This window comes from Lagenorhynchus albirostris, chromosome 5 (assembly GCF_949774975.1).
Source record: "Lagenorhynchus albirostris chromosome 5, mLagAlb1.1, whole genome shotgun sequence".
Taxonomy (NCBI): domain Eukaryota; kingdom Metazoa; phylum Chordata; class Mammalia; order Artiodactyla; family Delphinidae; genus Lagenorhynchus; species Lagenorhynchus albirostris.
The window spans coordinates 24,104,901-24,131,688 of record NC_083099.1 but is presented as its reverse complement, the minus strand read 5'-3'; the positions used below and the strand labels follow the sequence as shown (position 1 = coordinate 24,131,688).

General features: G+C 33.9%; 1 protein-coding gene across 1 annotated transcript in view; it reads right to left on the bottom strand.

Annotated features, from left to right (window-relative positions):
• ATR (ATR serine/threonine kinase) overlaps positions 1-26,788 on the bottom strand; it is a 103,985-nt gene that overhangs the window by 31,402 nt on the left and 45,795 nt on the right. The window contains exons 23-35 of the mRNA XM_060149694.1: positions 25,990-26,103; positions 21,722-21,837; positions 17,905-18,025; positions 16,425-16,562; positions 15,384-15,594; positions 13,179-13,357; positions 11,158-11,322; positions 10,003-10,094; positions 7,109-7,200; positions 6,695-6,872; positions 5,341-5,520; positions 4,740-4,899; positions 2,339-2,518 (exon numbers count right to left, since the gene is read on the bottom strand). Of these exons, the coding sequence (XP_060005677.1) occupies positions 2,339-2,518; positions 4,740-4,899; positions 5,341-5,520; positions 6,695-6,872; positions 7,109-7,200; positions 10,003-10,094; positions 11,158-11,322; positions 13,179-13,357; positions 15,384-15,594; positions 16,425-16,562; positions 17,905-18,025; positions 21,722-21,837; positions 25,990-26,103 (1,926 nt within the window). The remainder of the gene's footprint in view (positions 1-2,338; positions 2,519-4,739; positions 4,900-5,340; positions 5,521-6,694; positions 6,873-7,108; positions 7,201-10,002; positions 10,095-11,157; positions 11,323-13,178; positions 13,358-15,383; positions 15,595-16,424; positions 16,563-17,904; positions 18,026-21,721; positions 21,838-25,989; positions 26,104-26,788) is intronic.

The following is a 26,788-nucleotide window of genomic DNA, read 5'->3' as shown; positions in this document are numbered from 1 at the left end:
GTTGTTGGATGTAACTTTGGTTTGTTGGTTTTCATTGGTATACATACAGTATTCCATTATAGGGATATGTTATAATTCGTTTATCCATTCTATAATTGATTGACATTTCTACTTCCAGTTTAAAATCTACAAATAACGTTGGTATAAACATTTTTGTACATGTTCCATGGAGACGTGTTCAGCATTGATAAAGTGGCTGTCACAGTATTATCACCTTTAGGAGAAAACACCAAACTGTTTTCCAAAATGATTGTAATAACTTATACTTCCAGCAGCACTGTATGAGCGTCTAAATGCTCTATAGCCTTGCTAACACTTGAAAATATCAATCTTTTAAATTTTAACCATTCTTGTAGGTATATAGTGTTAGCTCATAATACTTTTCTTTAAACTGAACGGCAGTTGATTTATAATATTGTATTAGTTTCATCATAATACTTTTTAAATTTGCATCTATTCCTGTCTACTACAGTGAAGATATTTTCTTTTTTGGGGTCATTTATATATATCCTTCTGTTAAGTCTTCTATTCAATTTTAAAATTGAGTTGTCTGTATTTTTCTTATTGACTTTTAAGAGTTCTTATTATATTCTGGATATAAGCCTCACCATTTATGTATTGCAAATATCTTGTAATCTATTGCTTACCTTTACATTCTTTTAAAAAATATTTATTAATAAATATATATTTTTATTTTTTAAGTAAAAAATAAAAGCTGATGTACAATATCATGTTAGTTTCAGGTGTACTACATAATGATTTGACATTTGCATACACTATAAAATGATCACCATGATAAGTCTAGTAACCACCTGTCCCCATACTAAGTTATTACAATATTATTGACCATATTCTTTATACTGTATGTCTCCATGACTTATTTATTAAATAATTGAAAGTTTATACCTCTTAATCCTCTTCATCTATTCCCCCCTACCCACCTCCCGTCCTTCTTGCCTTTACATTCTCAATGGTATCTTTTGATGAACAGAAATTCATAATTTTAAGTTAGTCAAATTTATTAATCGTTTCTTTTATAGTTATTGTTTTTGATCTGTTTAAGATGTCCTGAGCTACCTCTAGGTTTGAAGATACTCTCCTATATTCTATTTTGGGACCTTTATTATTTTGCCTTTCACATTTAGATCTACAATCTACCTGAAGTTTATTTTTGTTTATGTTGTAAAGAAGGGATCAAGTTTGATTTCTCCTCCCATAAGCTATCCAAATAACACAACAATGTTTACGGAAAAGATCATTCTCTCAACTCTACAATACCACCTAGAATCTGTTTCTGGGTTCTCTCTTCTGTTCTATTGGTTATTTGCCTAGCCTTACATGAACACAACATCATCTTAATTTCTATACCTTTATAATAAGTCTTGAAACACATCCTGGTTATCCTCAGTTTGCCCCTCTAAAATATACTTGTCACTCCACTCTTTTCTGCTCTATAATCCAAAAGATTGACATTGTTGATTTCTATCAGTGGGCCTATTTGCCTTCTGGAAATTGTTCTTCTTATAGTTCCCCCATGATTGTTCTTTCCTTAGCAGCTGTTTCCAGCTGAGCCTCATAGAGTTTTGAGTTATGCATGTGTATCGTGGTATTCAGTCAAAGACTCAGTGGTGATTCTAATGCAGATCTAGAACTTTTTGTCTAACTCCTTTTTCCAGGTTAGTCTGCTTCACAATTCTAGCCATCCACTCTTATTTTATTATTTTGTATCTTCTATATTCCATGTTTCTAATTTTTTTTCAGTTCCTTTTCTAACTTCTTGAGATGGATTCTTAGCTTATTAATTTTGAGCCTTTATTTTCTTCTAACATATGTAAATAATATTTCAAATTCCCTGTAAGAATGGCTTTAGCTGAATCCAAGTTTTGCCATGTCATATTTTTATTATCATTCAGTTCAAAGTATTTTTCAATTTCCATTGCAATTTTTTCTTTGACCCCATGGGTTACTGAGAAGTATCTCTTTTCTAACACCATCTATGTAAGGCTTAATACGTAGTAAGGAAGGTATATACTGTGTTTGTTCAAAAATTTTCAGGCCAGACTGTGGTTAACTTTGGGAAGGAGGATGAAAGGGTGAGTTCTAGAGCATTAAGAACATTCTACTTCTTGATATGGATGGCGGTTTCATGACTATATTTATTTTGTGATAATTCCTCCAACTATACTTATGTTATATATTCACTAAAAAGTCAAAAAAGCTTCCTGGCTATTTTTATACATGTGCTCTTCCCATATGGACCTTAAAGTAATTTTATCTATTCTCAAAAACAACAAAAAAAGTGAGTTTCTAACTGAAATTGCATTATACATTCACTTACCTTATATTTTTTCATAACTGCATTGCTTTCAAAGTTAGCTGTTTCTTCCATAAAACGGCCCACTAGTAGCATAGCTCGTCCATGGATTAACATGTTCTTACTTTCAGTTGGGGTTTTATTTTCAGGAAAACATAACTCAACACCCTTCTGAAGAACAATTAGTGCCTGGTGAACATCACCCTGAAAGAAAAAAGGCAACAACAAGCCTTTTAATTTAAGAACATATTTCCATTTTCTGAAAAGCAAATAAAACTGTTAGAATTTAAAGTTCATAAGGTATTTTATGTATAAATCTATTCGTAATTTCATGTTCATCTCTCATTTTCCTCCTATGAAAGTAAAATCCTAAACAGGAATCATTGCTTCATTTCATATAGAACTCCTGTATTCATTCATTCACTTGTTTTTTACAGTCAGTCAAAGTGCAGGGAACTGAAGATATATGTAGATGATTAGGGATAAACAAACATAAATATGTCAAAATCTCTAGCTTAAAAAAGTTCACAGTATGGGCTTCCCTGGTGGCGCAGTGGTTAGAGTCCATCTGCCGATGCAGTGGACGCAGGTTCGTGCCCCGGTCCGGGAGGATCCCACATGCCGCAGAGCGGCTGGGCCCGTGAGCCATGGCCGCTGAGCCTGTGCGTCCGGAGCCTGTGCTCCGCAATGGGAGAGGCCACAACAGTGAGAGGCCCGCGTACCGAAAAAAAAAAAAAAAAGTTCATAGTCAAGTGAGGGAATAAACTATAAAACAACAACACAATGTGCTAAGTGTTATTAACAGAAGAATATACATGCATATTATGTAGGAAAGAGAAGACAGTCTGCTAAATCTACCTGAAGATATAGGAAAATGGAGTTGAGCAGTGGTCAGGCAAAGTAATCACATGAGGAAAATCTAAATTAGGTCTTAAAAAATGAGTAGAAATTTTCCTGGCAAAGAATTCAGTGAAGGACACTCTTGGTAGAAGAGTGTCTCAATTTTAGTTGAGAAAAAGGCAAGTAGTCTGGTTTTAGCTGAAGATTAAAGGGTTTGTGAGATAAAGGGTTTGTGAAGACTAAAGGGTTTGTGAATACTAAAGGGTTTGTGACAACTGAACCTGAAGAGGTAGGCTGAGACTCGATGAGAAAGGGCCTTGTGTACTTTCTAAAGTTCTGACTTAATCCTAAAGCCATGAAGAATACTTTGAAGGATTTTAACTGGGGGAGTGACATGATTCAGTGTACATTTTAGAAAGATGACAGACTGCAGTAATGAACACCAAGAAATGGTGAGACCTCAAAAAAAACTTAATATTGCCAGAGGGTGTAAATGCTAAGGGCATGAAGGAAAGCAGCAAAGATAAATAAGAGGGAGAGGATTCAAAAGATATTTCTAAGGTCAGTTTAGTCTCCAACTTGATGTGGAAAGTGAGGGAGAGGAAGAAGTTCAAGATGATGCCCAGATTACTGTCATAAATGAGAGGATGTGACAGAGTCCTACTCAGAAAAATAAGGAATATGGGAGGAGAAACAGGCAGTGAATTTTACATGATGAATTGCATTTGAGCATACTGAATTTAAGGTATTACAATACATACATGTTCTAGCACTAGTTCTGAAAATGACCTGACTAATGCAGGCTGAATTATTACTTTCATCTCCCATCCAGGAAACATCTCCTCCCCTGTCCTTTCTTAGCCACCATAAAAGTTGGTTTAATCACAGATGGCACCAACTATAGTTGCTAACCGTCAATTTCAGAACATGCTATGCCTACTACTAATTCTAGACTGGTGGCAAGCATGAGGAGACATGAAAGTAAGAGTCCTTTAAATCTGCGGCATGAGCTTTTCAAGGAGTTTGTATATTTTAAAGCCCCCTTCTTATAACTGTAGCTTTAATCTGAGGATTGCTGAGGACGTTTGTTCTGAAGCTAAGCCCTTTCTGACAGGCTAGATTAGAAGTGGATCTTTACAGCAACAGTGGCAAGTCTACACAAAACTAATTATCTGCCAAGAATGTAATAAGGACAGTGTTATGTTCACCTAAACATTTCTTGAGTGCACTCATGTATATATATGTGTGTGTGTGTGTATATATATATATATATGTGTACACACACACATATATATACACACATATATATATGGTAAAAACAAAGTAAAAATTGGTCATTTCCCTCAAGAAAAAAATGGAAGACAGATGAAAACAGAGAGAACTGCACTTTCAGTCTTGAAATGGGAAAATATTTGGGGACTTCAGGATAGAAGGAAGTTTCTTCCAGATGATAGTAGATAAATGATGCAGAAAGGTGACAGAAATAGAAGGTTCTGAATTTAGATTAGGGATCTAATCTCTGTCATGCCTTTGTAGGAAGTACCTATGATGGAAGTACGTACAATGACGTCCCCTTGGCCATTACCTTGGACCACAGCCACTTTGCCCTTTCCACATACAGTTCAGCAAGTCGTGATTCTCCAGCATTAAGGAGAGCATTGTAGGCTGTCTGGTGGTGACCAGCCTTTCGAGCTACTCTGGCACTCTGTAGCCAGCATTCTCCAACCATGTCTTTGTAATCTGGTCTAAAGGAATGTGACAAAATGGGGGGGAAAGAGCATTTTTAAGTATATTCAACAGCTTAATTAAAATATCTCTTCCTAACATGGAACCTTCTCAATATATCTTTTCAAAGGAATCAAAGAATATTTATTTGTTAAAAAACTAATTTTAATTTTCTTAGAGTTCTCCATTGTTATCAATTACAAGCCTATGAAGACCTTACTATTGACTTATATCTGTACCTCCCCCAGATACGTTTTCAACATTAAAAAAATGATATATTGCACATAAAAGTAATTTTTAAGTTCTAGGCTCATTTTAACTATATAGTGTAGACTTGACAACTGACAATAGAAAAATACAGATTCAGAGAGAAAATTAGGAAAGATAAATACTCCCAAGTAATATGCAAATATAATACTGAATTCACAATAACTGACATGCAAAAAAAAAGTGTGTAAAACCTTTTGTTGAGGCTTAATAAAGCTCTCCGGAGAGCCAGTATGGGCTCCTTTGCTCTGTAGGAATTCTGGGTCATTTCTAGTCGAGCCACCCAATTTAGTGAATCTTCTTGAGTACTGTCACCTGGAGACTGGTGAAAAAGTGGTTTGACGCTATGCTCCAACTCACACAACATGTGCAATCTGAAGACACATAGAGCCTATGTTAATATGTTATAATAGCCATATTAATCTGACATATAAAGCATGTACTTTAAATTAACCATAAAGAATATGAAATGTGCAGTTTTCTTTGGAAAAACTTTAACCAATATATATTCTTGGTATATAAACAGTAACATTTAAAACTTTTCAAATTGGGTATAAACACTAATTTATGTTGATTTGAATAGTTAGTGCTTTGCTATGATCCCTAGACCCCTCTAATTAAATTGGAGAAGGGTATATAAAACTAAATTCAAATGTATGAAAGCCAGACTGTACCACCTGTATAAAGATAAAAGAAAATATAAATCAATGTAAATATTTGTATATATTGCTGGTGCTATTGTAAGAGGACCTGGCATAGTAGATGCCAGTAAAAAATTGTGAAATGAATGCAATTTTTTTTTTTCCTAAGGCTGATGGAAACATTTGTGATACATTCAAATTAACTTTTTCCCATGTCTATAACCCAGTGTTCAAGCATGCAGTTGAGTAGCTACATAATTGAATTAATCCCAGTGGTCCAATCTCTGGTTTCATTAAGCTGTTACCAAAGGGGCTGATACAAAATATAATTTAAAAAATAGCGTATTTTTCTTTTTAATTTACTGTTGTTCATTTACAGCATATGTTTTATTCTTTTCTTCAGGTAAATTAACAGATCTAAAATGTTTTCCATCATTTTCTTCCTTACCTCTAAAAATTAATATTACTTGTGAGTAATATTAATATTACTTGTGAGTAATGTAGTACCTACATTTGAGGGGGGAGTGGGAAATGTCAACTGCATTTCTCAAAGAGAAAAAGGAAAGGGAACCAACAAGTACTGAGCACCAATGTGCCAGGCAGAGTAGACGTCTAGTTATTTAGGTTATATAGAAAATAAACTATGACATCACAACAAGACAAATGTAAGATATTTTTGCTATTTTTTAGAAGTCTCATATTTGCCTTTCTAATTAAAAGGATGTATGTTAGGACATTTTTAAAAAACTATAGATAGGGTGATTGTGAGGTAAAAAAATGAAAAGAGCCATTTTGTGAGCTCTGCGTAACACCAAACACACTATCACTTATTTAGCGAGCACAAAATTCCAAGCCTGTCATATGACACCTACAGACCAGGAATATAAAAATGGAAACCTCAAAATACCTCACAATATATTCATATCCTCGTTGGTAAGAGCCTCTTTCAAAGCTTGCAGCTGAAAGAGGCACAATTTGTTCTGCTCTCACTAGTTTCAATGTGTCATAAAAAGCTGTGATATCTTTTTTTTTAGCTGATAATAATAACTGTCCCAGTCTGACACTCCATGTTGTAGATTTCCCATCTGAAAAACAAATGAAGAGTCAAGGCATGCCATGATAGCTGGATTCCAGAACAAGCTTTATTTCATTTGATAAAATGGTCAACAGAAATCCGGAACAAATAGTTTCATTCCACTTTGAACTTAAACAAGGCAATCATAAAACAAGCTGAGAGATTAATTACGAATGTTGCTTAGCTACTTAAGTCTAAATATTTATGGCATATTAAAACTGCTTATATTTTAAGAAGTAATTTTACCTGCTGCCAAATAGTTTTCTACCAAATCCCACTGTGACAATTTCCAAGCTGCTTCCACTCTGTATGTGTTTAATTCATCTGTCCATTCAGACCTGTTAAAAGAAATACGTATCACTTAAACATGTATTTAAAGTGGCATTTAGAGATTTTTTCATTGGTTTAGATACTCTATTTATTGTAGTTATTTGTTGCTCTATTCATTGTATTTGTATGGTATTGTATTTTGTATGTAGGTACAAAATAATTATCTCTATCCAAAACAATCCCCCAAATTTTAATGTTTCCAGTCCCCCAAAACATTTTTTTCAATAATTGCTTCTGATACAGCCATTTAAAAATGTCATTTTTTGGGACAAATTTGTCATATATTAGAGCAGAATTAATGCCTGGATAATTACAAAGAGCAGTTGTAAAATGAGTTGCATGCTTAACTTGAACAAAGAGCAGGGAGAAAAAAGAGCCAACTGAACATACATGCATTCAGAGGTAAGCAACTATAATAACTTGGTATTTTGAATTAAATTTAAGACAAAAAACATAGAAGCTGGTGGCCTGGATAATTACAAAGAGCAGTTGTAAAATGAGTTGCATGCTTAACTTGAACAAAGAGCAGGGAGAAAAAAGAGCCAACTGAACATACATGCATTCAGAGGTAAGCAATTCTAATAACTTGGTATTTTGAATTAAATTTAAGACAAAAAACATAGAAGCTGGTGGGGTAGGTTGAGTACTGGGGTACATAGGACACTCAATAATAAAGGCATAACAATGTTACAAATTATGTGTCAATAGTATGACAAAGGATACAAAATTAGCTACCTAAAATACATAACTATTCTTAAATTATTTTCAGTTACTTTAAAATTGGGGTTTTTAAAAGCAGCATTATATAGGTAATTATTTTTTCTAAGTATCCTACTTATGTGACACTAAGATGGCTAGTGATGTTTAGATCATGACTGTATAGGAGAAGCTATACTTCCCCATGTTTCTTCTTTATTAAATCATATCATTTGAATACCTGCTATATACTAGACCCTCAGCTAGGTACATTTTTCTATTTAATTACCTAATAATAACAAAGGTACACATACTATAAATAAGGTAACAGACTCAGGGAGGCTGGGATCAATGCCCTTAAAAGCCCTCCTTGTTCTTTCTGTAGTAAAAACACATAAAGAAAACATAACAAATGAGTCAATTAATTTTTATTAAAAAAAACTAAAGTAGTAGCATAAATATCGAATATTCTCTAATGTCTAAGTACCACCAAGAACAATTTAGAACAAAGCTAAAAGAAATACAATAGAAATATAATTTTCAAAAGTCCAACTTTGAATAACTTCACTAGCTTATCACTCGATGCCAAAGTATCAAAATTTTAGGATACAAATCTGAGTAGAGGCTCAGGGATATCGGCTCGGTGCTTTGTGACCGCCTGGAGGGGTGGGATAGGGAGGGTGGGAGGGAGGGAGACGCAAGAGGGAAGAGATATGGGAACATATGTATATGTATAACTGATTCACTTTGTTATAAAGCAGAAACTAACACACCATTGTAAAGCAATTATACCCCAATAAAGATATTAAAAAAAAAAAATCTGAGTAGAATTAGCAGGAGTTGCTCTCCAGAGGGTATATATCACACCAAGAAGTACCAAATGGCAATGAGGATCAGGCTGTGAGAACTTACTTCCATAAAAGTATTAAAAAAATGATTGTGTAGGTTAAGCACAGTCAATAATTTTGAAGAAATATTTGTTTAAATGCAAATATTCTCCCCAAAGAAAACTCATCCCCTCAATGACCATTTGCTTCAAGGATACAGTATCCTTCATTGAATATTGAAACTTGCCTTTCCACAAATCGAACGATCAGGAGGCTCTATGTATCACAGATCCAAAGAGAAGACTGTGCAGTGTGCATCATAAGGAAACATGACACCTCAGCTTGAGCCAAAACAAACTTTCCCAAATTTCTGCAACCCCTTTATTCACAAGGTCTCTCAATTAATCTGGAGAAACATATCTAAAACATATAACAAATCTTTCCTTGCTTCTGTAAAGCTTCTTTCATCATTTCATAAATCCACTAACCATCCAACTAACATTGAGCTTCTCTACTGCCAGACATTGTAGAACAGTGGTCTTTAAAATCACAGTTTGGAATTTATAGAAATTATAGAGCTGTTTTCAGCATGAACTAACTAAAAACAGTGGCCTGTGCTCTTTGGCAAACTAAGATCCCATCACTTTTGACCAGATCTCACTGTCCAGAAAAGTCAACTGGGGTCTGGTAAATACATTAAGGAGTAAGGCTTTTTCAAGAGCACAACCAACCTTCCTAGTAATTCTCTAAACTAGAAGAACCATGCATGTCTTAATCTCTGCCACATGTAAGTACTTTTTTGGGGGGTATCGTTTGGTTTGCTATAAGAAACCCATTTTCTTTAGGAAAGGAAGGCTACTTTCATTTTTACTAGTCTTTTAGGAGAAAATCAACGCACACATTCTAGAGTGGTATTCCTTAGTTCAGTCACAAAGTTTCCCTCTCCCCAGCACAGAAAATAACTGGTGCTGATAATGTAGGCAGAGGTTAGATATCTTCTGGGAATACTAATATGAGCTTCACCAATAGTAGGTAAAGTCTTGCAGGTTCCTGTCATAAAGCAAATTTAATTCAAGGATGACTCTTTGCATAGAAGATAAGCTGTTAAGTGCTAGATTGACTTAAGAGACAGCAGGAAAAATTATTTTTTGGTGTTTATCTCCAATACCATGAAAACAAAAAAGATTTCATTACTTTAGTAAACATTACTTCAACCCAATTAATTAATTAAAAATTTCCCATTCCAAACCAACAACAAAAGAAAATCATTCTTTTAAAAAACATTACCTGTTAGCATGCACTCCATTCACCTGAGTGATTACAGTAGACAGCTGACCAAGACCTAACATGGACTTCACTACGCCATGATAGTGAATGATCTGGAAATTTAAAAGTATTTAAAATAGCAACTGTTACTTCAAATACATCTTAGGAACCAAAAAGTGTTTAACTGATATTCATTAAAGAATGCTATTTACCTCACTGAGTCTACCTTTCTTAGTTTAACAACTGACTTGCTTGGCTGTATGGCAGAGCCCTCTACCGATGTCCTAAACACATCTGAATTTTTTTATTTTAATGGAGATAACCTATAAAAAACCTCAGATTGCATTTATTATCTTTTCCAGATATGGTCTGATTTTTGGTTCAGATCAAATATAAAAGTAACAAGTACTCCTTAATACTTTGTTTAAAGATTATTTGTCATATTATTTCTCACGTAAAAATTAAAACTCAAACATCACAATATTACTAATATCGATTTTGGGCTTCAGTAACTGAAAAGTTAAATAGGATTGTGAAATATTCTTTAAAATTGAAAACAAGCCTGTGAAAAATAAAGGCCCTACACACTGAACTTCTGAGAAAATGAACATGTCAATTATGACAGAAAGGAATACCCCGAGATTAGAGAGGATCTAAGTCAAGATTATAAATCAATGATTCTAAACCCCTTTCCTGTTCCAACATACATGAGATATGCAACGTCCCCCCATTAGCAACTGTAGCCCAGTGATTCTAAGGGACCATTTCAGAGATTCCCAGATGGTGATAGGGGGCATGTGTAATCTGAAAAAGTTTCTTAGGCTGTAGAGAATCACTATTATTATTAAAAATTGATGCGAGTCTTATACTTTTAATAGCAAACTAAAATTATATCAATTTTAGAGTAATGGAACATAGAGTTTAATGTAAGTATACTTCACAGTAAATCTCATTTATTTGGGAGATTTGTAAGGTCACAGAAATTTGGTATTGGAAGGGATCTCTGAGATCCTCTAGCATGTCTCTAATTTTATCAATCAGGAAACTCAAGTTCAGAGACGGTTAAATATTTTCCAGACACACTGTGACCCTGGTAGAGACAGTATTGAAATTAAGGTTTCCAAAGTTCCTAGTTCAGAGTTCTTTTTGTTACAAGGCCTTTCATTTATCTCTTACCTGGTCTGGTTCTAACTGAATAGCCCTGTCATAACAAGCAGTGGCATCCCTCAGTAAGCCGATGCTTTCATGTTCAAGGATCTGTTCTTTTAGAGATGGTTCTGCCTTTCGAATTGCGCTTACTCCAGCCACTCCATCTGGTTCATGCATAGCAGCATACAATTTCTTTGTTCAATCATTAAAAAACAATCAAGGGAGGAAAAAAACACAACTGGAAATAAAACTATAAAGCCACCAGTTTATGTAAAAAAAAATATATAAGAATTTTTTTCTCAAAGCAACAATATGTATTTGTTTCAAGATAGATTCACAGTGAAACTGCAAACTTATTTCCAGGCATTCTGTTCCACTTAAATATACTCATATTCCGCTTAAATACAAATCTATACTAGTAACTGTTATTGATAATGAGAGCTGTAAAGAACCTCAAAGTCCTGAACCCTTTTAAAAATCCAATATATAATAAATTCTGTTGAGTATAGCTTATAAGTATTTTATTGCATTTTAAAACTTAAAAACATTTTAAACAGCATTTTAATATATTCATATTGAGATGCTTTCAAGAAACACAAGAGACTAAATCTGGGTTCAAAGGAGATGTTCAGGCTGAAGATAAAAATTTGGGAGCAATTAGCACAAAGATGGCAGGGGAAAGGATGAAATGATTTAGGAAATGAATAGAGGGAGAGAAGAAAAGAGGACTGGGGAAGGACATCAGAGTACCTGTATATTTATAGACAAGGAAGAACTAACAAATGAAACTGAGAGGAGAAGCCAGAGTAGTTTGAAGAAACCTGGAGAATGTGGTATCCCAGAAGCTATGAGAGAAAAGAAAATACCTTAATAAAGAAGTGGTCAAATGATGCCATGAGATTAAGAAAATGAGGACTGGGAAGCATTTATTGGATTTGGTAACATGGAGGCCACCAATTTTCTTAGCAAGAGTAGAGTCAGTGCAATGGAGAAAGAACTCTTGTTGGAATGGGCAAAGAGTAAATGGGAAGTAAAGAAGGAATACAGAGAAGATGGGCAATTCTTTTAAAAACTGACTGTGAAAGGAAACAGAAAGATGGGAAGTATCTGAAGAAGATACTGTAAGATCAAGGGAATTATAAAAAATTAAGATATTTTACAGGCGACACCAGAGCATGTCTATATGCTCTATGTACTCTGGTTGAGAAAGAAAAATTAATGATGTTGGAGAAAGCAGGAATATCTGAAGGATTGAAATCAAGAACAAAAGTAGAAGAACTGAATTTTGGCGGAAGGGATCCTTCCTTAGGAACAAGAGAAGGGAAGAAAGAGAATATGGTACAGTAGCCAATGTATTTTCGGATTTGGTAGACATTTGGCTTCTACTTTCCTAATGAACAATGAAGCAAGATCATCTCAACAGAGTAAGTAAGGTGGAAGCAGAGAAATGAAGAGAAGGTAAGAAATAGTCATCTTGAAGAGTGTGAAAGTAGTCTTTACTAGAGAAACATAGAATGACTGAAGGCACTGTTAAAGAGTCCCACTGATGTTTGAGACTATGAGTTGAAAGGAAAACCAGTTAAAAATCCATTGTGTGATTTTTCTCCAGTGATGTTCAGCTGCTTACATGCAGACACTGGGAAAGCAGATGGGTGAGTTTATCCAGCACTGGAGTCTTACAAAGTGAATACAACACAGAGGGAGAAAGATGAGGGAGCTGAACATCCTTGTAAAGGAATGACTTTAACAATGAACAAGAGACCCAGAGCTAGACAAGGGAGAAAAAGACAGGAGAGGACTAATCATCCAAAGACTACAAGCTACTCATTTTCCAGTTCTCTCACCACACTCTGCTTTTTGACCTGAAAAGAAGCCCAACAATCTTGACCTATTATTTCATCCACTGTATTAGGCCCACTGGCCCTTACTTTCTTTTCTTCCCTACACTGTCATAGTATTATTGTCTAAACTGATAAAATGAACACTCTAAACATAAAAGACTGGCAATATTAAATGTCATTATTAAGTTCACTATATTAATATCAAACCTGTAAAAATCCAAGATGCTCTTGAATATTTTGCTTCTTTTCTGTAATAAATGATTCAAAGTGCATTACAGCTCGTGTGTATGCTTTGGAGCGAAAGGACGCTACTGCCAGAGTATCCTGAGGTATGAGGTCTAGAAAACGAGTTACACTCTGATAGTCTTCATAATCCACAGTAGGTACTAGATTATAAAAAGATAATTGAGTAATTAAAGACTGAGAAGATGAAATTTTAAAAGTATCCATTTAAATTTCAATTTATTTTTAATCTATTTCATGAAATAAAGTAATCTAAATGTATTAGGGTATCTTACTTAGAATGTAACTACCAACAAGAAGATTGCTCAGAAGATTCTTGCTCCAACAGCACCATTATGACTTATCTTGCCTTGAACAGTCATTTAACTTATTTGAGCTTCTGTTTCCTCATTTAGAAAAGGGAAATATTAGTATCTGTCTTGCCTTACTTACAATTTTGTTGTGACAATTAAATGTAAATTTATATTAAATGTTGAGGAGATATAAAGATAATACAAAAGATACAAAGATGAGTTATTTATTATTAATAACTATAAAAACACTGATAAAGTATAGCTATTAGTAGGAAAAAAGCAGAATTATAGAAATAGCCTTCTTTTTAATTTTAAAATTATTTGTTAACAATCCATTTTTTTCCTGTGTTGCTATATATACAATATTAACTAATACAATGGAAATAAAAAGTAAAAGTACCTTTCAAGTAAAATCACAAATACTTTAAAATGGTAATTTTTTTAAAGAGTCTAAGAAAAGACCTAACTGAGGAACTTCTGGACTACCCAGTTTAAGAATTCTTATTTAAAACTTATAAATTTTAATAATGATTCATAACAGCATGTAGAAAACAGGAAACAAATAAATTTCATAATCAAGATAGTAAATTTAAAAGAAATTATATTTAAAATAAATTCTTTACTTCCACCAAAATTTGTAAATCATTTCAAATTATGAGAAATGTTAAAGTATTGTACTTTTGAAACATTACAAATGTTACTCTTAAAAGCTAGAATTTTCATTACTATGTTAGTAAGAAATGGTAATAACGGAGTTCGCGTTTGGTTTTTTGTTATCATTTTCAGATGCAGAAACAGAAACAAACATTCAATTGTTGAAATAATGTAAAATATATCAATAATTAGTCTTACTGCAGAGAAAAACATTCCCCTAAACATAATTATTTGCAAGTCCAAAAAATCTTAGAAAATAACAAACTGTTGTGCTTAACAACAGGAATATATGTGCTTCCACAGATATAGGAACAAGAGGGAGATGCTCACAAACTGAGAACTTGGTGTAAGTGAAGGCCTCTTTAAGGGTCTTAGTCAGTTTTTCCAATTAGCCTCGAAGCTTTGGGGGAAAATCATGTGATCCCACTAAATGGCTAAAGTATACAAGAAGCAGAAGTATCATATACTTTACCCACTTGCTGCAAGAATGAAAAACACAAAAGTTCAAAGACATTAAGAGTATCTATTAATGTCTGATGAATATAATTCTTCTCACCAAGTGCTTGTATCATAGGGGCAAGTGTCATTTTAAACTCTAATGAGATTCCTCTTTTAGACACCTTTGTGGGAGTTGTAATATCACAGGGAAAGAAATAGCACGATAGTAGGTGTAGCAGAGTATAGTATAGTAACATATATTAAGCATATCTGGAGAGCCTGCTGGATACCAAACACTACCAGAGAAAGGGAAAAGAAGAATAAAAAGAATGAGATGAATTTAAAAAAGAAAAAAAAATAGGCCATGAAATGAATGAAAGTAAACTCTTTGAAATTTAAAACTTAAATGTGAAAAAGACTGCAAAGAGTATCTTATAAGTGAAAAAGTATAAAGAACACTTCACTATTCATATATATACGCACTTAACAATTTATATCATCACCATCCCAATTAATCCTCAATCTTCTAAGGGAGATAAAATCAACCCTGTTTTATACAAAGAAAAATTAGGTATGTGTTTTGCTTAAGGAAGTGACAGTAAGAATTTAAAGAGAGGTTTTCTAACTATAAATTCACTGCTCTTTCTCAGTAAAAAGGCCATCTTAAAGGGAAAAAAAGGCATGCAAGAAAACATAGGTCTTTTAAAAGCTAATGCTTAAATTACAGAAAGGAGCTAACTGGTTAATAATTAAGAGAAGGAAGTATACAGAAGTTATGACTTACTCATGGAGTCCACCTTATTTCTGCTTGATTTGCCTTGTGGAAATTTTTCAGCATTCAGTGCCTGAAATTTGTGCCTTGCCCACTGTGTGAGATGGTCAAGCATGGAGAACACAGTCTGTGTACTGAGCTGACACAGATCAGATGCACTGTCTTGGGTACTTATGGTATGCTGATCGTCATGCTTTAGAACTGCCATAATTTCTGCATAAACCTAAGAAGAATCATTTTATGGTGAATAATATGTCTGCATAATATCATTTTACAATTACCTGACATATAAGACTAACCACTTTAAGGCAATAATTTTCAAAAGAAAAAAATCCATCATACATTAATAATAAATCATTTTTCTCATCTATAATTAAGCCAATAAATGTTTCCCTGAAAAGAAAATACACTGTAAAAGAGTCACGAGAGTAAATATAAAAATATTTAAAAATTCTTCTAGATTATTCAATACATGATCACGAAACTACTTGTTAACTAGTAGAAAATAAAACTTTAAACAATATCTCACAGTATCTGTAAAAATCAATTTCAGAGTAATTGAAGGGCATGTTAAAATAAAAGGATCAAAAAAATGTAGGAAAATATGTTCATGACATTGGATAAGAGAAGGTATCACATAAAAGGTTTAAATTAAAAAGCTATAAAAGATTTATAAATTTGGCATTTATATTTAAAATTTCTGCATGGCAAAAGGTATAAACAAAGGTTAAAAAGAAAACCACTAACTGGAAAAAATTTCTGTGAGATATGACTGGCACAAACTGGTATCCAGAATACATATCAAACTACCAATTATTTAAAAAGGACACACACATACACAACCACAAATAGGTAAAGGATATGAACTAAGCATTATATAACTCTTTGATAAATAAAAGTATAAAAAAAGGATTTTGTAAGCATTTTCATATGTACTTACATATTATAGCATACCTTGATCTACATTTCCTACTAATATGTAGCCTTTTTAACACTAATTACATTGCATAAATGTTTGGACAAACAGAAACCAAATAAAATGATATTTCTTACCTCCTGCTGATCTTCTTGATTACAACCCAACAAAACATACACTAGAATATGTGGAAGAAGATAGATGGTCACCTTGAAATCATGCTTCATCATAATGCTACAGCAGGTGAAGATTTTACTGGCAAGATCATGCCGCACCTATAAACTCCAATGGTTTAGAGAGTAAGTAGTTTTATTCATTTTATTCTTTTGATTAATGCCAAAAAACAACATGTGAGCTAATTTAACATTGCAGAGTGGGTATTCTATGGAGAAATGCACTCAAAGCAGGGAGGATTTCACATCACCATCCCTCTGGTCAAGTGCCTGAACTGCTGAGACCCCTACAGCCCCTACCTGGGCTGCCGACTATCTCAGCAAAAATGGTCTTTTCCCCTTACAGTTCATTTTAAAATGAATCACGTTTTGTTACAGATTAACTTCCCTAAATACAGTATATTTTACTTAGCTAACTTTAAATTTAGTATATTTATTCCTTGAGCACATAGATGACGAAAGTAACCAGAAGGTATTCTCTGGGCCAGCACATTAAGTACAAGATCACATTTTTATTAAGTAGTAAACAGTGATTAAGTATAGGAAACAAAATGGAAGAAATAAAAAAATTAAATTACTTGGTGTTAGAGTCAAATTTTATTGGTATAATCTAACCTTCAATTTACCAACATTACAGTTTCTCTTATAAAAATTTAAAGGTTTTTCCTTCTTCAAATACAAATCCTTCACTTAAAAAAAAAACAAACTAAACTACAACTAAATAAAATATTCCATAGCTGAAAGTAATTAAAGAGTATTAATTTAATATTTCACATATTATATTTTCAGTATGTTCATTAGAAAATGAGAGACACTTTCTTGAAATTACCAGGTACAAATTATAGTAATATTTTAAAACACTAATAGAAATATGAATTAAAAACAAAAGTTGTGAAATTTAAATACACCTTAAACATTTTGGGTGAACACAGGGTACCTTTTTGTTTGTCAGGTATGTAAAAATTTCATATTAGGAAAACGTCAGAAATATACCTCTATTTTTCCATGAAATTTCATTTTTAAAAAACCTCTACTTTTATTTTGGAGGAAGTTCAGATAATGTATCCTCTTTTAGAAGTAGCCACTAAGGGATAATATTATCTTTTTATTACCTAAGAAATCATTTTATTATGTAAAAAAGTCTGATAAAGCATTTATATCCTTTTAAACAGTATTATTTTACAACCTTAAATGAACAGACATAATAGACATTTTACAAACACATGAACATAGCAATTTGCTTGATAAAACTACCTTCTTACTCAGAAACTGTTACTAGTAACAACAGAGAAATTGTTACTCTCTAGTAGTAAACATTTCCTATGAAAACTTCTATATCAGCACAAATATTACAATTCCTACTGTGTGTACTATGCATTCAGATAGATGTTCTCATTTCCTTTACAATTTCTGTTCAGTTAAAAATTCTGAACAGAGTTCTTACCTTTGTTATAAGATAACCTGCCCAAGATGCTGACCATTCTGCAAAGTTATTACCTAATTTACTTAAGTAAATTGGCTTCTTTACTCCAGACCAATCTGTTGACTTCTGCGAACTCTTATATCTGTAATTTAAAAAATTGTTTATTAAAATATATATACATATTTTTATAATATAAAAAAATATATATATGTATATATCCATCTGTTTAGAACTTTAGTAAAGAAAGCATAAGAAACTACATCAACTCTTTCACTGACTACCCCACTACTGCCTTGCCTTTACTGAAATCTGGCTAAGGACACTACTTTCCCTAAAGCCTTCTTAATGGCAGGGCAGTAGGTCATTCACGCACACCCCAAGTACTTCAAAGGATTTAAGTCTGCTTCCTCCCTTCCTCAATGCTCTTTTCAGATCCTTCCAACCCCATCATTGTACAAGAAAGATCTGTTCCTTTGAGGTTCAAGCCACCCAGGTATATATACTATTCTCTACTCCTCATTATGGGCATCTACCAAACCCACTGATTACCAAACTCACTGATAAATTTAGTAAATTGCTCTGCATTTTCTTTCTTCACCAAGTTTTATCATCCTGAGTGACTTCAATGTCTGGCTGGACCATCTAGTCAAAATGAAAACTTCTCAATGACTTTCCCCTCTACTTCTTTGTCCGGACTCCCTTGCCAATACAGAGAAAGTTCTTCACTTCCAAAATGTACTATTTAGACCTCACTTTATGGCCAGTTTCCCAAAGTTCCAGTTCTTTTGCTCAGTTACTCTGACACATCTGTTCTCTCACTGAGACCTTCTGTCCCTTGACTCTGCTAAACTCTCCTGATCTATAATACCCTCCTTTTCATTACCTCTCTCCCTAGCCAGCTTGGTCTCCACGGTGCTTCACTTCAAGTACTCTCTTGGTAATATCCTGTATGCACTCCACTCCCACATTTTCTTTACCAGCTGTACCCATCCACCAAGCTCCCAACCTTGGATTAGTCTAAATGCCTGCCTTCATTGAAATGATACCTAGGCCACTGCATTGATAGAGGAAAAATCACTAAATTGCTTATGAGATTAGTACTACTACATATCTTAGTCTTCAACCTCAATGGACCTCTATGCTGCCCAGAAATCCTTTTAAGTTTTCCTTATCAGCTCTCTCTTCTCTTTCCACAGTGGCTATTTCAAATCATCACCGCTCTCCTTACATCACTTATACCAACTCCACTGCCACTTTCAGCCAATAATCTCATCTCCTATACTTCTTACTTCATGGAAAAAAAAAAAAGAAGAAACCATTAACACAATCCCACAACTAAATCTGTAAAATTTGCTGAGTTCCATCCATTATTTTATCTTCCCCTATTACAGAGAAAGAGATTTCACTTCCTCTAATCTAATCTCCCATTAGATATATGGCTACCATTTGGATGCCCCTCGGGGTCCCTATTATATCAATTACCACTTCTCTCTTCCATAACTTCAACATGATCCTTTCTATTTGCTCCTCAGTGTTAACACTTAAACATGTTCAAACAGGTCTCATCTTACCCATGTGTACAGCAATTTTTTGAGGTGAGTGGGTTCCTTTTTAATCACCAAAGCAAGGTTAGGAAATGACAAATATAATTAATGCCCTATACTCAAGGTTCTCGGCAAACATTATATATTTCACTGTATCACAAATGGCTAAAAACTGAAAAAACCCAATAATCTCTCAGTTAACCATCACTATTTTGAATCTTCATGAATTCTCTAGATGATTTTACCAAGTTTTATGGTGAACTTAGTTAGAAAACTACTGATATTGGGGTACAAGTCAGGTTCTGTCAAGACACACCCTGATATTTTCTCCTAAAATTATTTCTGTGGCAATTTTGAACTGTAGTTGATCTATCTAGTTCTAAAAATCAAATCTCCCAAACATAGCCATCCCTTTGATCTACGTTTAGTGACTGCGTATAAACAGCCCAAGTGAAAAAAAAATAAATTAAAGGAGAGTATAGGAGTGTAACTTTAAAGCAGCAAAAACAAGGATATGGTTTTAGGAAGTCTTTTATTTCTCCTAGGCCCTGTGAAGAAAATATCAAGCAGTCCAAGCTATAAAACTGCCCTACAGGCTAACCTGGTATCTTGGTGTTTCATACAAAAGTGAGTCAATTCCATTAATATTGCTCTCTATTGACTTCTTACATTTATGAGGTGGTGATTTCAATGAGCAGATTCCAGCTAGATAAATTGAACTTCTACCATTGAGGGACCATCTGAGAGGTTCCTTCAAACTCCCAGATGTAAAAGTAGAAGGATCATAAGAATTCTCATTGCTTTGCTAAGATCACTCTTATAAATGACCACTTAAATATTCTTCTTATGAAAGAATAAGAAGTTGGCAGAAAATGTTGGCTTCTTAAGAAATACTAAATTGAATAACACGTGGGCAGAAATGGTGGCTTCTACTTCACATGAAGTAGGGAATAGCCACACTACCCCTTCCAGAAAAAAGCAAAATTCAACAAGCTGACATTGAATAAGCATTTATTATTGAGTCTAAGTCAAATGTCAGGTACTCTGCTAGGTACTTTTTAACATTATCTTCTCTATTTCTAACAATCATATAACATAAGTAAAGCTATTCACATTTTCAAGATGAAAAAAACTGAGACTTGGAAATATTAAGTAAATTGCCCAAGATTTTTAGAGTGAGCAAATGCAGAGTCAAGATTCAAATTTCGGGGCTTCCCTGGTGGCGCAGTGGTTGAGAGTCTGCCTGTCAATGCAGGGGACACGGGTTCGTGCCCTGGTCTGGGAAATTCCCACATGCCGCGGAGCGGCTGTGCCCGTGAGCCATGGCCGCTGAGCCTGCACGTCCGGAGCCTGTGCTCCACAACAGGAGAGGCCACAACAGTGAGAGGCCCGCGTACAGCAAAAAAAAGAAAAAAAAAAAGATTCAAATTTCGGTCTACATGACTCTAAAAACCATAAACTTTCCACGAGATCACAGAAACTCTTAAGCATCTATATGTGCTATAAAATATAGATAAATGGAGAAGTATGGAATCCTCAAAAAAGAAAACACAAACATTTATTTTACATCTTTAAACAATGCTCTTCCTAAGAAATAAAATGATGTTTAAAAGGTTTCTAAATATTAAAGGGTATCTAGCAAATAAGTATGCATACTTAAGGGCTTTTATAAAGAATTTTACTACATGTCTACTAAGGCTCAAAGACTACATTTATGCAAGGTCACATATCCAATAAGCTTGTGACTTAGACTACCTAAAATTAAAGTTTCTAACAAAAAATTATTTATGGCCTTCAATCAGTCCTAACAAAGTTATTAAAATGGGGAGCGAAAAAGGTAGAAAATACTTTTTTTAAAAGTAGAAGGAGAAAATATTTTCATGAGGAGAAATTGGTAGGGCTAAAAATCTCTAATCTCTAACTGGGATTACTAAAGGCTTTGGGATTAGCTTTAAATTCTTAAATTTCTGTGTTAATTAGACCCATCAAAAGTTTCAACTCACATTCAATTTAAAGTAGATTTTTCAAAGTACTACTGACAGTTGAATTAAAAAAAAAATCAATCCTTTCAGCTTCACTGAATTTGTCTAAATACTAAATAAAGTTACAGAATTTAAACAATGAGCAGACTATACTTCTCATTTTGACAATATCATAATCATAAATCTTAGTGCAAAACACATATTAGAACATACTAAAAATACTTTTAATGCTAAAAAGTTATATCAAAGATAACATTTAGTTTATAAAGTTAAAAACAATTTTATGAAAATAGTTTTAATGAGTCTACAGACCTAGTATTTAGATGAGGTTCCAGTATTTCCCGAACATGTTCGGGAAATCTCCTCCACAATTGGTGACCTGGGCCATCGGTCTGCATCTCTCTACAGTCATAAATAGAAAGTAACTCCTACAAATACATATTTTACAGTTGTAAATCGTCAATGAAACAGATAAACCTTTACATCCATCAACATTCTTCACATTACAGCCATAAAAATACATAGAAAAATACATAAAATGATAAAATTTTGGAGTTGTCTCAATGCTTAAAATCATTTAGGTGACTTACTCAAGGTCACAAAGCTGTGGTAATATTTGAACATGCAATTTCTGTGCTGTACATAACATGTATTGAAACAAATGACTAAGCTATTTGGAGGAAAAAATTGGAATTTTCTATATTTGTAGAATTTTTAGAATTTAACCTTTTCTGAATTTTAATGAATGTAACTACAAATCCAAAATAGTTCAAAAATTCAAGATATCTCAAATTCTATATATAAAGTACTGAGCTTAAAATTCTGAAAATAAGATGCAAATGTTAAAGACCAATTTACTATTCAAGTCCATCAATGAAATGGTTATATTTTACTTTCCTGAAAATAAAACAAGTGGGATTTTATAAAGAAAAAAAAAATCTTTGTCTCCAATATCAATCTTTAAAACAAGACAAATATGTTAGGGTATTATATCTCCCATCATCTACTATTCTTTCTTTCTAATTTCACTGAAAAGGACCACATGCAATAGATGTATTCCTAATAATTATAAAGTATAAATACTGTCTAATAGAATATGTACTTTATATTTAGCATTTTTTAATAAAAGGAAGTTTATGAAAGTTCAAATACAGAAATATTCAAAACATTTTCATTTAACTTTAAAATGTTATTAAAATTTTGTTTGAAGCCAGCTTTTTCTGATGTTTGCAAAGTCACTCTGGCTACAGAAGTCCTCATAATCAACCTCCAATAACAGACTTAGTAAATCAGCAATCGACTTTTTGGTCTTGGGACCATTTATACTTTTAGTGTTAGGGGAGGGGAATTAGATAAAGGCAGTCAAAAGGTACAAACTTCCAGTTATAAATAAATACTAGGGATGTATTGTACAACATGATAAATATTAATTAACACTGCTATATGTTATATATGAAAGTTGTTAAGAGAATAAATCCCAAGAGTTCTAATCACAAGGAAGAATACCTTTTTTAAAATTTAATTTTGTATCTATGAGATAATCGATGTTCACTAAACTTATTGTGATAATCATTTCACAATGTAAGTCAAATCATTATGCTACACGTCTTAAACTTAGACAGCTCTGTATGTCAATTATATCTCAATAAAATTGGAAGAAAAAACAAAAAACACATACACTTAAAGTTGTAGATCTTGCTTCATATTTCACTGAGAAAACAAGCAATCACAAGAGATCTCCACAACTTCCATGCTAATATCTCCCCAGCCTGGCAATATCAGTATCAGTGCTTATATGCTCTGCTTTCTCTTTTGTTACTACAGATGAATTGGTTTTTTTCTTTTTAATTTACTCTAATTTAATGAGTCACAATTGTATGTTTTATTTTTTAATTAATTAGTTAATTTATGGCCACGTTGGGTCTTCGTTGCTGTGCGTGGACTTTCTCTAGTTGTGGCGAGCTGGGGCTACTCTTCGCTGCAGTGCGCGAGCTTCTTTTTTTAACATCTTTATTGGAGTATAATTGCTTTACAATGGTGTGTTAGTTTCTGCTTTATAACAAAGTGAATCAGCTATACATATACATATATCCCCACATCTCCTCTCTCTTGCGTCTCCCTCCCACCATCCCTATCTCACCCCTCTAGGTGGTCACAAGGCACCAAGCTGATCTCCCTGTGCTATGTGGCTGGAGGGGGAAGGGTAAGCTGGGACGAAGTGAGAGAGTGGCATGGACATATATACACTACCAAAGGTGCACGGGCTTCTCATTGCGGAGGCTTCTCTTTTTGCAGAGCACGGGCTCTAGGTACGTGGGCTTCAGTAGTTGTGGCGCATGGGCTCAGTAGTTGTGGTTCGCGGGCTCTAGAGCACAGGCTCAGTAGCTGTGGCGCATGGGCTTAGTTGCTCTGTGGCATGTGGGATCTTCCCGGACCAGGGCTCAAACTTGTGTCCCCTGCACTGGCAGGCGGATTCTTAAACACTGCGCCACGAGGAAAGTCCCTTGTTTGTTTCTTTTTCTTTTAAATTTTTTTTTTTTTGGCTGCGCCAGGTCTTAGTTGCGGCATGCAGGCTCTAGTTCCCTGGCCAGGGATCAAACCCAGGCACCCTGCATTGGGAGTGTGGAGTCTTAACCCCTGGACCACCAGGGAAGTCCCAAATTGTGTTTGTTTTTAATTAAGCCTACTCTTTCCACCGGTACACTATATTCCACATCTCTTTACCTATTTAAAATAGTATTATACCAATTCTCTTATACAACAACGCTATCCTCCTCCCACTGAACTGTTTCCAAGCAACAGATAAACATGTTGTTTTTTTGCCATCTTTACGCCCTTTCCTCCCCAGCTACTATCTCATTCTCCCGCTCTCCTTGATAGCAACACTCCTCAAAAGAGTTTCTGTAATTTCTCTAATTCCTCTCTTCCCACATGTTCTTAAAAATACTCTAATGAGGCTTTCTAAACTACACTGAAACTGCTCTTGTCAAGGTCACCAATGACCTTTATGTTAATACAGCCAATGGTCAATTCTCAATCCTGAAATTATCAAACCTATGATCAGCATTTGGATCACTCCATACTTCCTGAAACACTTTGTCTTCCAGAAAACCATATTCTCCTATCTTATTGGTAGCTCCTTCTCAGTTTTCTTACTTTTTCCCTCTTCTCACTGAGCTCTCATTTTCCAGGTCTCAATTATTAGAACCTTTTAATCTATACATACTCCCTCTCTTGATCATCCCATCCAGAATCACAGTTGTAAATGCCATCTCTACTATGAACTATGAAAACTTCCAAATATGTTTAAATCATACCTCTAACCATGAATTTCAGACCTGAATATCTAACAAAATAAAAAAATCTTTTAATTAAAAAAATATCATGAAAAGGGGCAAAAAAAGTCAAACTGGAAAAATATTTATTACACGTATGGTAGACATAGGGTTAATTTCCACTACATCCAAATAGGTCTTAAAAAATCAGTTAAGGGCTTCCCGGGTGGCGCAGTGGTTGAGAATCTGCCTGCTAATGCAGGGGACACGGGTTCAAGCCCTGGTCTGGGAGGATTCCACATGCCGTGGAGCAACTAGGCTCGTGAGCCACAACTACTGAGCCTGCGCGTCTGGAGCCTGTGCTCCGCAACAGGAGAGGCCGCGATAGTGAGAGGCCTGCGCACCGCGATGAAGAGTGGCTCCCGCTTGCCACAACTAGAGAAAGCCCTCGCACAGAAACGAAGACCCAACACAGCAAAAATAATAAATAAATAAATAAACTCCTACTCCCAGTATCTTAAAAAAAAAAAAAAAAATCAGTTAAAAAAAAGACCAATACCAAGGAAAAAATGGGAAAAGATCATGTAGAGAAAATTCACAAAAAAGCAATAAATATATAAAAGATGTTACACCTCTCTCGTAATTAAATGTAAATTAAAATGAAACAATATCATTTTTTATTTGTCACTGGCAAAGACTTAAAATTTTAATTAAGGGCAGGTTTGTCAAGGGAATGTAAACTGGTGAAACTTTTTTGATGAAATCTATCAAACGTAAACTCTGTATCTGCTCTGAGACATTTTAATTTCTGGATATTTATATTATTGATATATATTCACTCAAGTACTTCGAAATTATGCATGTTTTCAAAAATCATTTTTTTGTAAAAACAAAACATTGAACACAACCTAAATGTGTTAAATAAATTTCTTAAACAAATTACGGCACGTTCATACTGAATATTAAGTCATTGAAAAGAATGAATTAGAGATATATGTACTGACATGGAAAATTACACAAGATAAGACTATTAAGCACAGAAGAAAATAAAGTACTATGATCTGCTTGTTTGGTGGAGAAAACATATATATTTGTATATACATAGAAAAAACTTCAAAGTACATATAATAATCTGTTAGGAGGGTACATTTCTGTACTCTTTGAAATTTTTGTTAAGAACTTGTATTACTTTGATAATAAAAATGACAGTCAAAAAAAAAATAAGAGTTTCTAAAGCATAGAATTTACAACTTTCTTACTAGAATTTAATAACATAAAGCCAGTAATGTCTATATACACTCTTACCTGAATGGCATAAGCAGCTGAATCTTGAGCTCGGCTGTTATCTGCATATGCGAGGTAAGCTCTTGTTAGTTCCATCAATAATCCATAGGCAAAGTTTGCATCTTCTACTCCAGTCTCAATAAGAACAAGAAAAAATTACAGGCTAATTTGTATAAATTTTCTTAAACTGTACCTCATTCCATGGTGAATTTAACTTAGTCACCTAAGTCAATTTAACTTAGAAAAGGAAAGCTCAGTAAGGTTTAAACAAAGTTTGGTACCAAGACTAAAATATAATCTGTAGCTAAGAAGCCAAATCTAAGGTTTTTCAGACCATTTATAAAGTGTTAGACTCATTCAACTTTTACATAAATCCAGCAATTTGCATTTTTTGTTTTTTAACTCTTAGAAAGAAAATTGTACATATAGAATTTCCTAACTTGCATTCTGTAGAACCTTGGTCAGCTGAGAAGCTCCAAAAAATAATTTTCACACACTCTTCTCTAGGAGATTCATAACATTCCCCAATATATTAAAAGTTCTGTTTAATTTTGTTTTACAAGATTTCCCACACTCATTCGACTATGGAAACATTTTTATATACACACTATTAAAACACCCTGGGAATCAGTTTCCCATGGAGACACTTAGCAATTGTGTTTAAATAGTAAAATTTAAATAATTAGATTTTAAGTATCTGTCATGATTAGGTTAGAAAGCTTATTTATTTTTTGTTTTTTATTTATTTTTGGCTGCGTTGGGTCTTCGCTGTGGTGCGTGGGCTTCTCATTGCAGTGGCTTCTCTTGTTGCGGATCATGG